The sequence below is a fragment of the Emys orbicularis genome, chromosome 9, assembly GCF_028017835.1.
Source record: "Emys orbicularis isolate rEmyOrb1 chromosome 9, rEmyOrb1.hap1, whole genome shotgun sequence".
Taxonomy (NCBI): domain Eukaryota; kingdom Metazoa; phylum Chordata; order Testudines; family Emydidae; genus Emys; species Emys orbicularis.
In genome coordinates, this window is record NC_088691.1 from 42810328 (window position 1) to 42826264 (window position 15937).

The following is a 15937-nucleotide window of genomic DNA, read 5'->3' on the forward strand; positions in this document are numbered from 1 at the left end:
CAAACAGTCTCTCTCTAGCTGTAGAGGGAGATGGGCTTGGCTGCAGGGAGCTAGAGACAGGGTACCTGAGTGGAGCAGGGCTGGGGAAAGGCAGAGGCGCTGGGGAGCTCCAGCCTGGAAAGCCCCAGGCTGTGGCCTAGCATAAGGCAAATAGGTACTGGAGGTTGCAGGGGGCAGCCCAGGGGTAGGCAAAGGCAGCAGGTCCAAACCCAACCTTGCCGGTGATGAGTAGGCTGATACTGCAGTCTGCCCCAGGGCATGGGGGCTAGATAATGACTGGCAGTAGCCATATGCTGAGGCAAGGTAGAGATAGGGGGTGGGGGTTCCCCTGGGTGGGGAGACCCTGAAACTGAAGGGTACTGCCAGAGGGGCAGCACCCCAGAGAAAAGGGCACCGGGGTCCTGGGAGGGACACGGGGGCCCAGCGGTAGCGGGACACCGGCCTGCAGAGGGCGCTCCAATGGCTGGAGAGCTAATTCCCTGAGACGACCAGCAGAAGGCGCCACAGGGGTGAGTCCATGCTGCTACACAACCGCAGGCCGAAAGAAAACCAAACTTTGGCTTCTGCTTCCATTTAATTAGCCCCATGTCCCTAGCCAGCCCAACTAGGAAATGACCTGGTAGCTTGTCCTTGCATCTCACTAACCTTATTTCTACTTGGTTTTAGTCTCTGGTTCCTGGCTTTCAGATGATGTCCTGGCAGGAGAAGCGTGAGGGCCCCCAACCATGTCTTATCCATCGACTGGATCACCTGGTGCTGACTGTGAAGAGCATTGAGGACACCGTAGGCTTTTATTCCAAAGTCCTGGGTATGGAAGTGGTCACTTTCAAGGTAATCTGAGGGGCAAGATAGAGTTGGGATATTCTGAGTTCTAGTCCTGCTTCTGCCATTGACTTATTGTGTCACCGTGAGCAAGGCATCTCTATTTTCCCTATCTGTAGAGTGAGGACTGTAGGAACTGTCAGCCCATGGCCCATCTGACTGAGTGTCCTGTCTCTGACATAAGTCAGCAGCAGCTGAGTCAGAGGCAGGCACAGAAGACCCTACAGCAGGAAATAATGGAAGAACCTGCCTCTAGAGCAGAGGTTCTCAAACTTTTCATATTGCGTATCCCCTTCCACCTCTACCAGGTGCCCACATACCCCTATCCTTCTCCTCACTGATGCTTTGAGTGTTCTTCTTTAACACAACCTGTCTTTAGCCATCTCTCTATATTGGACTGTTACATACAGATATAGTTATAGTGCGATGTACACAACTGGAAAAATAAACCCTGACTAAGTTCTGAGCTCAGTTAGACCAGACAGTTGCTGGGCAACTGAACCCATGCTGTACAGTGATTGGAGGTGAGGGCTCTGTACATCAGCGTCTCTGTGTATCTGTGTTCTCATTGGTACATCTTGAAGTAAATTAACTACTGTTTTTTACATAACAAATTCCCACAGAGTTTTAAAGCTTTGTCTGAATAGCCTATTATGAGAATGCAATAAATAAAATAATGAATAAATAAAATCCATCATTACACAATTTCTCCCGCGTATCCCCCCCACCCCCGAGATGTCTCGCATGCCCCCAGGGGGATGCATACCACAGTTTGGGAAGCCCTGTTTTAAAGGAAGCTTCCTCCTGACCCCCAATACCCAGAGTTCAGGACCTATGCCTTGAAGCAGGATAGCTTATACCCCAGAGGCCCCTGAGCCCTTTACTTCTTGAGTTGCTTGACATTTTTGGAATTTTGACAGATACACGGAACAAAAAACCTGACATTTTCACAATTCCCCCTGCCCATTTCCCAGTTCTAGAGCAGCTTGCAGTGCTTTGAAGTTAGACATTTCAGCAAAGTTTCAAATTTGGACCAAAAAAATGAAATCCATTTTTTTTTGTGTTTAAATTCACTTTTTTTAAAAACCAGCTTGACCTCACAGAGCCACTGGGAGGGCTGGTTAGTTCCTGGGTGACATTTCCAAAGACACGTGTAGCAGCAGCTAGGCATCAAACTGTCATTTGGGTCTTTGAAATTCTCCCTCTCCTCCCATGTCTGTAAAGCTATAGCAGTGCTAAGACCTCACTCCTGTGTCCCTTGTTGTGCTATGGAACAGAAGTTCCACTTGCTTTCCACAAGGGGGTGACATTGAGTACAGAAATGGACCACACCTCCTACCCGTCAAAGGAGATTTCTCCTGTTCTCTCAGAGCAGTATCCCTGGGGTGCTATGAACAGGTGGCTCACTCCCCAGCCCAGGCTTTTCCTTGCAGTCCTGGCGTTCAGCACAGCAGGTCTCTGTTTGACAGTACATTGATCCTTTCCTTCCCTTGGTGACAGGGCAACCGGAAAGCGCTACGTTTCGGGAACCAAAAGTTTAACCTCCACGAGGCTGGGAAAGAGCTTGAACCCAAGGCTCGCAGACCAGTTCCTGGTTCCATAGACGTCTGCCTGATCACAGACACCTCGCTAGACCAGCTAGTGGGACACCTGAAGGTTGGGAAAACTGTATTTCACCCAAGTAGCCACATGTCTCATGGGATGCTACTGTAGGCCCGATGTGAATGAATAAACCCAGGGGTGTGATAGAGTAACAGGGCTAGCAAACTTCCCTGTCATCTTGGAGACCTGATGCCCAATTCAGCTTGTGCTTACAGCAGTGTAAATCAGGAGTAATTCCACTCAGGTCAAGGGGGTTGTAAGGAAGAGGAGAACCAGACGCCTGGAGTTCAGTGGGTGAACATGAATCTCCTGGCTTTGTACTGCTCTATATCACAAAACCTCCCCCTTTGAGATACATTTGAAAATCTCTGTATAACAGGTTCAGCACTGGGGTAGCAGGGGGCCTGGGGGCAGGGCAGGGTCTATGGGGCAGGATTGAGGGGCATCATCATAACTGTGCGTGGGAACCCCAGGACTGGAATAGCAGATGGGGCTGCAGGTCAGCAGCAGAGACGTGCCTGGGGAACCCCGGACTGGAATAGCTGGGGGAGGTGTGAGCAGGGCCGGCTCCAGGCACCAGCCCTCCAAGCATGTGCTTGGGGCGGCACCTGGAGGGGGGCGGCACTCACCTGGGGAGAGCGGGGCCCGCGGCCGGGCTCCCCGCCCTCCCCCCAGCGCTCCGGCCAGTCGGGGAGAGCGGGGCCCCGGCCGGAGCGGGGTGCGGGGTGTGGCTGGAGGCTTTTTTGCCTGGGGCGGCAAAAAAGCCAGAGTCGGCCCTGGGTGTGAGACAGGATTGAAGGGCATCTGCAGAGCTGTGGTAAAGGGAGACTAAGGGCAGGACTGGAATAGTAGTGCATGTTTCAGATCAGGGCTGAGGTAAGGTGGCAGAGGCATACAGAACCCCCAGTCCTGGGACAGCAGGGCCCAGTACCTGCCAAAATATTACTCGCCAATGTTTCTCTTGCCTTCAGAACACAAAACCCATCACCTACTAGTCTATGTAATTGGCCCCTTCCTTCTGTCCATACACCATATGTCCAGCCCCATCCACCCACAATGCTTTACAGTCCAACCTAGCTCAGTTGTGTCTCTTTATCTTCTCTGCTAGACAGCACAAGGAAGTCATAAGGAACAAGGATCCACATCAGCAGTGCTATGCTGTATGGATCACTGTCAGGGGCAATTGACGGCCTAGCTGGTTGTGCAGGTCTGCAGAGCATTTGCCACCAGGGCCGGCACCAGTTCAGCAAGCAGGGGCTTGGGGCAGCCAAGGGGCAGGAGCGGCATGTCGGGCTCTTCGGCGGCAATTCCGCGGCGGGTCCATCGGTCCCTCTCGGAGGGAAGGACCTGCCGCCGAAGAAGAAAGCGGCGCCGTGGAAATGCCGCCAATCGCAATCGCGGCTTTTTTTTATTATTTTTTTTTTTTGCCGCTTGGGGCGTCAAAAACCCTGGAGCTGGCCCTGTTTGCCACTGGACCCTTAATGAAGAGAATCTCTTGAGTTCAAAGTCCATGGAAGTCACTCAGAGCAGCAAGCACATGAGTGTTCAATGAGATGAATTTAGATCAGGGGTTGGCAACCTTTCAGAAGTGGTGTGCCCAGTCTTCATTTATTCACTCACTCTGATTTAAGGTTTCGTGTGCCAGTAATACATTTTAACGTTTTTAGAAGGTCTCTTTCTATAAATCTATAATATATAACTAAATTATTGTTGTATGTAAAGAAAATAAGGTTTTTAAAATGTTTAAGAAGTTTCATTTAAAATTAAATTAAAATGCAGAGCCCCCCAGACTGGAGGCCAGGACCCGGGCAGTGTGAGTGCCACTGAAAATCAGCTCGCGTGCTGCCTTTGGCACGCGTGCCATAGGTTGCCTACCCCGATTTAGATGTTTCCAAGGAAGACACCATATGGAACTGGAGATTGGGAGATTTCAGATTTTCTTACTATCCAACGTGAGATCTGTCACCCAGCCATCCGCCTGGGAAATCCAAGACCTCCCATCCCAATTTTAAGCAGTATGGGGCACATGGGGAGGAGCAGTTATACCTGTGCCTTCTTGAAGGTCTATTTCATTACCTATGTGAGACTCTGCTTCCTACACCCACACCCCTTGCCCATGGACAGATAAACTCAGGGACTTGGCAGATTAAGGGGTTAATGCAATAATAGCCTTAGCTCTGGAGACCTGTATTCAAAGCCTGGCTTAGCTCACCAGTGAACCTGAATCTATTGGTTGTGTCCTATTCCCCTTTCTAGTGCTGAATGCTGAACTGCTTTTCAGCCAGGAGGTGCAGCCATTGAGTGCCACAGGCTGGGATCACAGGGTTCAAGAGCGGCTAGGGCCCTGCTTGGCAACACCTAGTGCTCTTCTAGGTCCTCTTCACCATCTGCCCCTCTCCTGGGAAAAGGCATGGCAACACTGTTAAATCAGAACAGCCATAGCCAGAGAGGTGCTTGGACAATGGTTCCACCATCTGCCTGGCGGGGGACTGGGGGCAAGCCCCTTAGAAAACCATTGTTAATGCTGAAAACCAAACATACCTTCCCTCTCCTTCCAGGCCTGTGGTGTGACTATTGAAGAAGGCCCAGTGCCCAGAACCGGTGCCATTGGTCCAATCACATCCATCTACTTCCGAGACCCCGATGAAAACCTGATTGAGGTTTCCAACTACAGCACTGATTTGGCTGTCGACAGAGTGAAGCATTAGCCACAATCCTCTTTCCACCACCCCCCAACCTCCTCAACACCAGAGGCAAACCAAGGGAGGCTGTGATTTTGCTTTGTTCATTTGCAATGCATTGTAGGATGGGGTTTGGGTGTTGCAAACTGAGAACACATCAGTTTGTGTCCATGTCCATTCTGCCAGGCTCCTGATATAGCGGGACATATCAGGCCTCATCCTCAAAGGAAACCTGCACAACACATTCAAAAGACGAGCCAGGGCTGGGAGCTTAAATTCATAAGTCTGCTAGACACTAAAAATCAGGGACTGAACAGAGACACTGGATTTATGGCTTATTACAACAATCTGCTACCCACTAACTCCCCCCTCCCCCACCCTGCTTTTTGTCCTATGACTGCAGAGGTGTTAACTCTACCTTGAAAGGTCCCGTGCAATATGTGCTAACTACTTATGCTAAACAATCTGTTCCACTGTTCATTTTGCTGTGACGCTGGGAGTACCTTTCCCAGCCCTGAAGAAGAGCTCTTGGTGGCTCGGCAGCCTCTCTCCCACCAACAGAAGTTTTCCTAGCTGGGCAGCTGGAGAGTGGTGGCTGCTGGCCACCAGCAGCAACACAGAAAGCAGAGCTGCCACCAGCAGCAACACAGAAGTAAGGATGGCATGGTATGATATTGCCACCCCTACTTCTGCACTGCTGCCTGAAGAGCAGGGCCCTCAGTCAGCAGCCGCCACTCTCCAGCTGCCCAGCTCTGAAGGCAGCAGCGCAGAAGGATGACATGGTATGGTATTGCTACCTTCAGAGCTGGGCTCCCGGCCAACAGGCGCCACTCTCCAGCCACCCAGCTCTGAAGGCAGTGCAGAAGTAAGGGTGGCAATTCCATGACTCCCCCTCCCCTGCCCCCAAATAACTTTGTGACTCCCCTGCAATTCCCTTTTGGCTCAGGACCCCAATTTGAGAAATGCTGGTCTCCCCTGTGAAATCTGTATAGTGTAGGGTAAAAGCGCATAAAAGACCAGATTTCACGGAGGAGATTGGATTTCATGGTCTTTGATACACTTTTCATGGCCATGAATTTAGTAGGGCCCTAATAATAAGGGCAAGTGTGTAGGAAAATCAAGTATGAATCAACCACTAGATGGCAGCATTGCTTAATGTGGTCTCTGAAAGTGACAGTAGCTGCTGAGCTAGCTGGAGACCAGAATCAGCCCATCAAAGGAAATTATATAGGGCCAGATCCTCTACTGGTATAATTTGGTGTAGCTCCAAAGCAAGATCTGGCCCATTAACTGGTCTGTATGGCTCAGGAGATGGGCTGGATGGACCTGGGATATGGAGCTTTTCAGCGTGGTCACTTGTTCACTTCATCCCGTTATTGAATGCTGCTTGGTCATGTATGTCAAATGCTTTGGTGGATCTCCCATCTGTTCCCTGCGGATGGGAGAGACTGCACAGAAAGTGTTCCTGAGACCGCAAACGCTTGCTTCCTGCTGCTCAAATCCCCGCAAGGCAAGAGAATCCCTGCCTGGAGGAGATTGCAGTGGCACATGGCAGTACAGAGATTGCATGCCAGACATCCCTGGTGGGGAGACCAGGTTTCAAGGGCTAAGTAAGTGGCTGAGTTGGTTGATATGTAGAGGCATGAAGGAGAAGGGGGAGGGGAAGGGTAGGTGAAGCATGGAAAGGAGGGTGTTTGCTCCAAGCAGAGCAGGCTCTATTTAAAATAAAAAGGCGTGGCATTGGTAGCAGCGAAAGGAAGACCTGAGGATTGGGAAGAGCACAGAGAATGAAATCGGGTTTTGAGGGAGGAGGATATAAACAAGGCCTCCAAGGACTGGCCGTGCCTGGACTCTCTTGCTGCCTGGGAGTGAGACACTGGTAGAAAGTGCTCAGATCTCCCTGGTAGGATAAGAGCAGGGGCCTCGAACAAGTGTGTGCTTAGTGACAGCCACTGCCACATGCAAAATCTGAGCCCCCAAGGCGAGATTTCAGGTTCAGAGGGAATCATCAGCCTTGTCTGGCTGAACAGAAACTGCTAAAATTCTCATTTTAGCCCACCAAAAACAATTATGCCCAACTTGGCCTGTTCATTAGTCTCTGCTTGAGACAGGCTTAGTGCTGGGATAGCAGCAAGTGCCCTAGGCCAGGACCGAGGTGCATGGCAGCTTTGGGGGGGCAGCACTTCAATGGTCAGGATGGAGGTGCAATGGCAGAGCTGTGTGGGTGGAGCCCAGGGCTGGCAGAGCAGAGGGCGCTGCAGATTACAGCTGTGTGGGAAGCTTGCATGTCCCCTCGCCAACCTCTGCCTGACACTAGCCAGCACTAATGGACCTTTTGTATGAGCATTAACTTCAGAGATAAAGTGAGCGAAGAAATACCTTTTATTGGACACTGCTTCTGTTGGTGAAAGACATAAGCTTTCGAGCTCCACAGCGCTCTTCTGCCTGCCTGGGAAAGGTAATCAGAGGGCATGTCTACATTACAAAGTTAAGTCGATGTAAGGGAGCTTACCTTGACCTAACTACGTAAGCAGTGCATACACATTATAGTTTTCCTCCTGCCACTGTAACTTGCCCAGTACGCCGACCTAGTAAAGCCACCTCAGCAAGAGGCATCAGGCTTAGGTGGACGTAGCTCAGGTGATGCAGTGTCTGTAAAGACACTGCGTTCCTTGAATCACATGTTGGCTGTCAGGGTGGCTGACAGCGGGAGCTGTGAAATTGACAAGAATGTCAATTTCACCTCTGGTAGGGTCCCTGTTTTGAAATTGAGTGGGAGGGAGGGCGTTCCAGCTGTGAGCCCCAGCAGTGCAGACAGCTGGAATCTCACTGCCTAGCACTGATAACCCAGGCTGTGGGCTCCCCACAGAGCTCCCAGCGGGAGCCCGGCTGCCAAATACACAAATGTGTCACAGCTAAGTACAACGTTAAGCATAAGGAGTTACCACATGTTGCAAGAGACCATTCAAAATGAAGCGAGCAGTTAGCACCTCTGCAGTCATAGGACAAGGAGAGTTAGTGGGTCACCAATTGTTGTAATGCGAGATATGTGTCTCTATTGAGTCCCTGCTTGGTGTCTAGCGGAGTTAAGAATTTGATGGTTATTATTCCACACTGCAAACATTAACGTCACACATATTCAAGAAATTGATCTAACATCATACATGTGCTAGTGTCACACTGTAAGCCACCACTCATCTTTCATCTGGGTTGCTAAGCGAATGCACATGGATGTGTAATTCTAGCTTTTTACACAAGCTGGTGACAACAGGCGTTGATGATGTAGCTTCTTATTTTCTGGAGTTTTGCATATGGGAGCAGTTCTTGAGTTCACCAGAAGAGGGCAACTTTGTCACCAACAAGGGCGCAAGTAAAAAGTACTTGGAGGTTGGAAAGACTTAGGAGATAGATGCAGTTAAAAATCATCTCTAAAACCCAAACAAAAAAAATAAAATGCTCAGATTGATTGGTTTTTCTTTCCTGCTGCTATTTATAATGTGCGAAGGTTGTGGAGAGACAAAGTTTTAGTGAAATTGGAGTTTCAGCTAAACCAATGTCTGCTATTGATACAGAGTCATAGATTTTAAGTTCAGAAGGAACCATTATGATAATCTGCTCCAACCTCCTGAATAGCACATGCCATAGAACCTCACCCAGTAATTTCTGCATCCAGCCCATAACTCCTATGTGAGTTAGAGAAGACGTCCAATCTTGATTTAAAGACTGAAGTGATGGAAAACTCACCATATCTCTAGGTCAGCTGGTCCAATAAATCACCCTCACTGTTGAAATTTGCACCTTTTTCTAGTCTGAATTTGTCTAGCTTCAGCTTCCAGCCATTGGATATTGCTATGCCTTTGTCTGCTAACTTAAAGAGCCATCCAACAAATCTCTTCCCTGTGTAGGTATCATTTTATTCTACATGCACTTCTCTATCTAACCCAGCTCCCATCATTAGATGTGAGATTCCTTTGCGGTTACAGTCCGGGAGGGCAGGTGCCAGCCATGTGCGTAGGATAAACATCAAGATGAAGTTTTATATGAAAAAGAACATTTTAAAAAAACAAACTAAACTGATTGCAAACTGTCCTTACAAGCAAAGCTCCTTCTGATGTGTCCAATGAACCTTGCAAAGACTCCCATTGTAAAACACTTTGAGATCGACTGATAAAAGCACTCTATAAGAGCTGGTTATTATTATTCCACAGTGCAGATTTGCTGGCGTTTATCAACTTTTGTTCAAGCATCTCACTGGCAGACTGAAACACAGTCTAAGGACTGCAAACATTCATGAAAACCAATTCAAGAGCTACATTGCAAGACAAGGAACTGGGTTTTATTTTCAATCATACTTGTTTATATCTGGAATTCGCACCATTGATTTCCTCTTGATTTGCACCAGTGTAACTAAGAGCACAATTTATCCTAACGCACCTAGGTTGTGCTCACACAGGGATAGGCTCCATGCAAAATTGGGGCTTGTGCACAAACATAGCCCTGGTGCGTGACGTTCTCATTTTGCACATGTCTAGTGTGTGCTTTGGCGGTGAAGGGTAGGCACTTAGACTGGAATTTTCAGAAGGGCTCAGCCCTTATAATTGGGGCCATATTTTCATAAGACCTGAGTATCCAACTTGCACCCCTGGACACTTTGGAGCATCTGGGTCTAAGTGTCACAATGGGATCTGAACATGTCTGAAAATCTGATCCTTAATCAGGTGCCTAAGTGGGAGCCAAGCTGAAAATCTGACCCCACATTTTGAAAACGTGGTGCAAAGCTACTGACATTGGGTGATAGAATGAGGAAATGCCTGGTAAAGGCATCTCTACCTTGTAGCTAGACACGTGGATCCCCCAATCTATGTTCTTGTTGCTCATTCTTAGACCTAGCAGGAGATCAGCTCTGAATATCTTTGCAATTTGCTCTTTATTTACAAGGGCAATGGGGCTGGTGTTCTGACATCTTGCTTCATTACAGAGCTTGTCACTGCCATCAGATGGTCAATAAATGTTGCTCACCTGTAAAACTACACAGGGCAGCTTAACCTTTCTGTGTATTCTGCTCTGGCTGGGAGTGACTCACATGAGTGGCAATTTGTTATGACTTCAGGGTGTTAGGAAATTGCCTCATTTATTACATAGTTTCACTGATATTCTTTAAAATGAGTCTCCTAAAGCAGCAGCACAAAACCCACAACTCCTTGTTTATGGCATGTTGGGAATCTTAGGTGTATGATCCTTGCCCAACTCAGTTAGGCAAGTTAAAGAGGCAGGTAAACCCCTAACTGTCATACAGTGACCACATGGGGGAGCCCAAGGGTGGAGACTCCAAGAAGGAAATGGAATTGTTTAGAGCTGTGGTTCTCAACCTTAGCCGGAAACACTGCTCCCATCTAGCTGGAATCCTTGCTCCCACTTAGCAATGTGGGAAGGGCAGGGTGGGCACCAAGAGATCTGTGTGAAATTTGTTGCCTGAAAACTAGGGTTTTTTGGGCAAAAAGTGCAGATGTGAAGACACCAAAACAGTTTGCAAATGTATGTCGATTTCGCCAAATTGTTTTGGTAAAAAAAACCAGCTTAAAAAAATCAGATAAAAATCAAAATGTTTCAAATTGACATATTTTAATCAAGTCTTGATTAGCCATGACTTTGTTTCAAAATTTTCTTTAATTTTATTTTTTTGATTAAACCCCCCGCCCCCCTTTAAAAATGCTCAGAATCTAAACCCCACATTTCATTGTGGGTCGCGTGAATCTTTCACTCAACCCAAATGGAAACTATTTTCAGTTCACTAAAAATTTTAGTTTCAGGTTGACCCAAAATGAAGGGTTCCCTTTTTGTCATGGTTTTCACACCTGCCAGCAAGCTGAAATGTCCATTATTTGCCCTACCCCAGTCACGTGCTCTAGGCTCCCAGTCTGATTGAGATCTAGCAGTGTGGAAGTGGCGAGTGCCCCACCCCTGGGCTCACTTAAAGCTGGACTGGGTGTATCCTCACAGAGAGCAATCCCGCTCTGCTCCCCAGCAGATGGACACAGAGCAACCTAAGAGATTTTTCCCCATCTTTGTTCTAAGAGATTCATATTTTCCTGGAGTGGCCCTGGGGGTTTGCGCAGCCAGAAAAATGGGCAGCCCCAGAGCCCTGATTCCAGGCGTGCTGTTAGTCTAGCTGGTACCTGACATCAGGAAACATGGGGTGGCACTTTTCCAAGGAGCTAGGTGCAGTGTATTCATACACCTAATCTGCTCCAGGCACAAGGTAACAGTGTCCTCATGGCCTCAGGTCATTCATCCTCACCAAAGATGCCTGCACTTGCAGTCTCACCTCAGGCATCCTGACTTAAAAGTTAAAACAAACTCCCCATGCCCAAGCTTCTGGAGGACTTGAGTGGAGCCGGATTTCACCCTTTGTGTCTCCTCCCTGTAATTAGTGAGGCCTGCCATTTTGTCGCTCAGCGCCCAGGAGGGTTGCTAACTCACAGTGTACTCTTTGGGAAGCTTCTGTTTCTACGCAGCTTTTCTCCCAGAAGGATCCCAGCATGCACTGCAAGTTTTTACCGCAAGCTTTTACCAATGACATACTCTATAGCAATCACTTTGGCTACCCCTGAAATGCACCCACCTCTGGCATGGGACACAACCATATTTAACAGCGAGCAGCATCAATACAGACCAGGGAGTGAGAGGGAAAGTGGTTCACATCCAATCAAAATCGCCAGAGGGAATGTTTACTGGGCACAGCATAATTACCCACCTGGCTGCAAGCCATTGGGACTAACGCTCCTATGGCTACCATGAGATTTTTAACGGTCACAAGTGAGCCAGATTTCCAAGGGGTGTCTTTTCCAGCAGCCCAGAGCCCTGCTATGCTGTGTCATTCCTTTACTGCTTAGAAAGAATAATGCCCCCCTACTGAATTGGCAATACCACTTCCTGCATGTGGCAGCACCACCAGCCACCAGCCTGCATCTCACTTCATTGCTGACTCACAAGGACTATTGCTCCCCCGGCCACAATTTTAAATAAGCAACACCACACCTACTTCCTGCCACACCTGGCTTTTTCTTTGAGGGCCCCTAGCCAAGTACTGACCAGCACCAACCCTGGTTTGCTGGTGAGCTCCCAGCAAATCGGTAGTTTGGCTGCAGGGGTGGGGCTATCTTGTTTACTAGCCCTTAGCAAACTGTGATTAGAGCACTCATGTTCCCTGGAAACTGGGCAGAAATGTCTTTAGGCTCAGATGGCCAAGACGGGTTAGGTGTCTAGGGCCTGGTTTCAGCACCACTGCGATGCACAAACCCTCTGCCAACCCTGCAGGGGCCTAAACTTACTTGGTGCCTAGGTTTTTGCCAGAAATATTCCCTGGGAGCCTATGTTTCTATCTCTGGCCAGGCACATGACTGCCTCCCTTTAGGCGCCCGGACACCCATCTCCTGCCTAACCCCAGGAGGGATTCTCAAACGAGTGAAGGTAGGTGATAGGCCAGCTAAGTCACATGCAGGGCTCAGGCTGATAGGCAAGCTCAGATGCTACCTAACTCCACACGAAATGACAACAGAAGGAGGCGGAAGTTCCCACTGTATAATTTTGAGCTCAGTGGTTAGAGCCCTCACCTGGGATACTGGGGAGTGGGGTTAAATTCCCCTCTCACTGCCAGAGCAGGAGTCTCCCACCTCCCACATACATGCTCTAACCACTGGGCTAAAAATTATAAAGATGGGAACTTCACCACCAGTTCCTTGCTAAAATGGCATTAGGCACCTCACTCTAAAGAGGGTCCCTGACTTCACAGCTAGGTTCCTCCCTGTAGCCTGGCCTCAGGTGCCAAGCTCTGAGAGAGGGGTGAGATTTAGCATCTCCCACTGGCTATCTCCACGCCTAGTGGTCTTGCTTTTGTGAACTGCACTCTGATGCGCCTGTCTGTCCCCATTCATTGGATAGGAGCTGAGGCGACTAATTCAGGCCTTGAGAATCACAGCCCTTTTTCCAGGTGCCTAAAGGTTAGGCATTGTGATCCTGAGCTTCACAACCCCAAACTCCTTCTGAGCATTCAGCACTTAATTATCTAAAACCAAACCAACCAGATCAGCTATCACTTTCTCTATTTCCTCCCTGGGGCAATTTTGTTGTGGTTCTGGAATCACTCTTTCTTTTCCCATTTCTGTGAGGTCAGAGAGGCTCAGGATTCTTCACTGCTCCTTCCGGTCCATGGCACATGTTCATAGGTCGTGGAGTGGCCTTTTCTCACCAACTTTCTCTTGTTGGAGTCTTTGCAGCATATCCTCAGTCTTCCACATCCTGTCTTGCTGTTCCTCTTCCTCCTCTGCTTTCTGGGCTGGTTGTTCATCTCCCATTCTTCTCACTTGTCCAGCACACCTCAAACATGCGCTTTCCAGCCTATCTAGCACTGAGCGCCCCAAACTTCATCTTTCCCCTAATTCTTTCCATTCACTTTGACTACCCTCCGCTTGCCTGCCATTCTCCTCAGTATAATATTTTCTACTACTTGTATCTTCTTTTTGCCATCTCCGCAAGACGCACTGTTTCCAAACCATAGAACAGGCAGGGACAAATACACACAGCATATACTTTTCTTTTGGGTTTGGTACTTAATTGCCAGTCCCACAGTACTCCTGCCGCCTTTGATGTGGTTCTGGAATAATAATAATTATTAGTAGCATCTAGGGGCACCAGTCCTGGACTAGGACCCCATTGTGCTGGGTGTTGTAGAGACCCAGGAAAAGAAAGACAGATTGTAAACTCTTTGGGGTAGGGACTAAGACAAGAGAACAGATGGCTACAGACTGGCAGGGGAGTACAAGGAAAGTGTAAGACAACATTGGTCAGCATGATGGGCCCTGGCCTCTGTACACCAATAGTCTAACAGTTGTCACATTTTTTGTAGGCATCACAGCAAAGGAGAGCGTTAAGGAGAACAGTGATGAGGTTTTGCAGCTGTTTCCAGGGAGCACCTCCTAAACGTGAGGGCAGCATGGAAGAAAGCACAAAAGGCATTTGTATGAAATGACACTCTTGCCCCAATTTGCCGTTGTTCCCTACCATATTGCAGCCCTGATCTCCGATGCAGAAAGGGAGTAAAGTGCTGGTATTATCTGAGTCTTTTAATACGCTGAGAATTGAATGGATGTGATTGTCATATGTTGACATGCAGCATTCTATTCAGCCACTAGATGTCTCTGTGCCCAAAGGGGCCAGTGATTGGTCCACAAGGGTGACAAAGGTGGAAGTCAATTTGCGTAAATGCCTGTTTGTAGCAATTTTCTGTAATAAACATCTCCTATTTAAGGACTATGATTCCATATAGCATGACACAGACAGAACTCCTCCTGCAGCTTTCAAGCTCTTTTCACCCATCCATCTCAATGCATGTCTAAGTACAACAGAGAAGAAAATAGCTGGAATTATGCAACATCTGAGTTTTGTCTCAGGCCATAACTCTTCTGCAATGTGTCATCCTTTCATGCTGTGCTCCCCTGGAGGCCTAAGGAGCATTCCAAAAATAGCCAAGAAGAATACACTCCTGGGGCTTTGGAGACAGAGCCACTCACAATAAGCCTCACCTTTGAATGAACCCCACTGTGTTATGGAAGGGAAAGGAAATATTATTCAGCCAGCAAAAATCTACTCCAGAAAACTTAACACAAACCAATTACTGGTACCTAGGGGAGTGTCTACACTGCAATTAAACACCCGTGGCTGGCTCGTGTCAGCTGACTTGGGCTTACAGGGCTGGCGCTAAGGGGCTGTTTAATTGGTGTGGAGACATTATGGCTTGGGCTGGAGCCCAGGCTCGGAGCTCCCGTGATGGGGGTAAGTTGCTGCACTGCTCCAGGAGGACTGTGATTCAGAACTCCTTCCCTGCTCCCTGTTTGCTCTGCAAGGGAAAACATTTCCTGCAGCCCTCCACAAGGTGCTATTTAACCCACTGTCTGGTGTGCAGGGAAGGATGGAGTCAAGACAGACAGCCCACTCCTGGCTCTCCTTTTACCTAGGGATTGTCCAGTTTGGCCTATGTACATAGCAGAGGGGCATTGCTGGCACAAGATGGCATATATTATATTGGTGGACGTGAAGGTGAATGAACCAGTGATGTGGCTGATCTGGTTAGGTCCTGTGATGGTGTCGCTGGTGTAAATATGTGGGCAGAGTTGGCATCGAGGTTTGTTGCCAACTCTACGTAAAAGGATAAATGGACACAAGTCAGATATTAGGAATGGCAATATACAAAAACCTGTAGGAGAACACTTCAACCTCCCTGGACACACAATAGCAGATTTAAAGGTAGCCATCCTGCAGCAAAAAAACTTCAGGACCAGACTCCAAAGAGAAACTGCTGAACTCCAGTTCATTTGCAAATGTGACACCATCAGCTCATGATTAAACAAAGACTGTGAATGGCTAGCCAACTACAAAAGTTTCTCCTCCCTTGGTGTTCACACCTCAACTGCTAGAAGAGGGCCTCATCCTCCCTGATTGAACTAACCTTGTTATCTCTAGACTGATTCTTGCCTGCATATTTATACCTGCCTCTGGAAATTTCCACCACATGCGTCTGACAAAGTGGGTATTCACCCACGAAAGCTTATGCTCCAATACGTCTGTTAGTCCATAAGGTGCCACAGGACTCTTTGTCACTTTTTACAGATCCAGACTAACACGGCTACCCCTCTGATACTATCCAGCATTTGAAACTCACTCTGCTAAAGCCAGGAGACGTGTTTGTAATGCACATGGTAACTAGCAAGGGCCTAAGGGGGCAGTGCTCAGGTCTAAACTTGGCTTGGGGTTACTCTAGGGTTTGGATTTGGGAC

At 48.3% G+C, this 15937-nt stretch overlaps 1 protein-coding gene across 1 annotated transcript; it reads left to right on the plus strand.

Annotated features, from left to right (window-relative positions):
* The first annotated feature begins 687 nt into the window (after nucleotides 1-687).
* Nucleotides 688-5132, plus strand: GLOD5 (glyoxalase domain containing 5). The gene is made up of 3 exons (XM_065411319.1): nucleotides 688-831; nucleotides 2323-2478; nucleotides 4983-5132. Exons 1-3 carry the CDS (start codon nucleotides 688-690, stop codon nucleotides 5130-5132), a joined length of 450 nt encoding a protein of 149 aa, XP_065267391.1.
* The last annotated feature ends 10805 nt before the right edge of the window (nucleotides 5133-15937 follow it).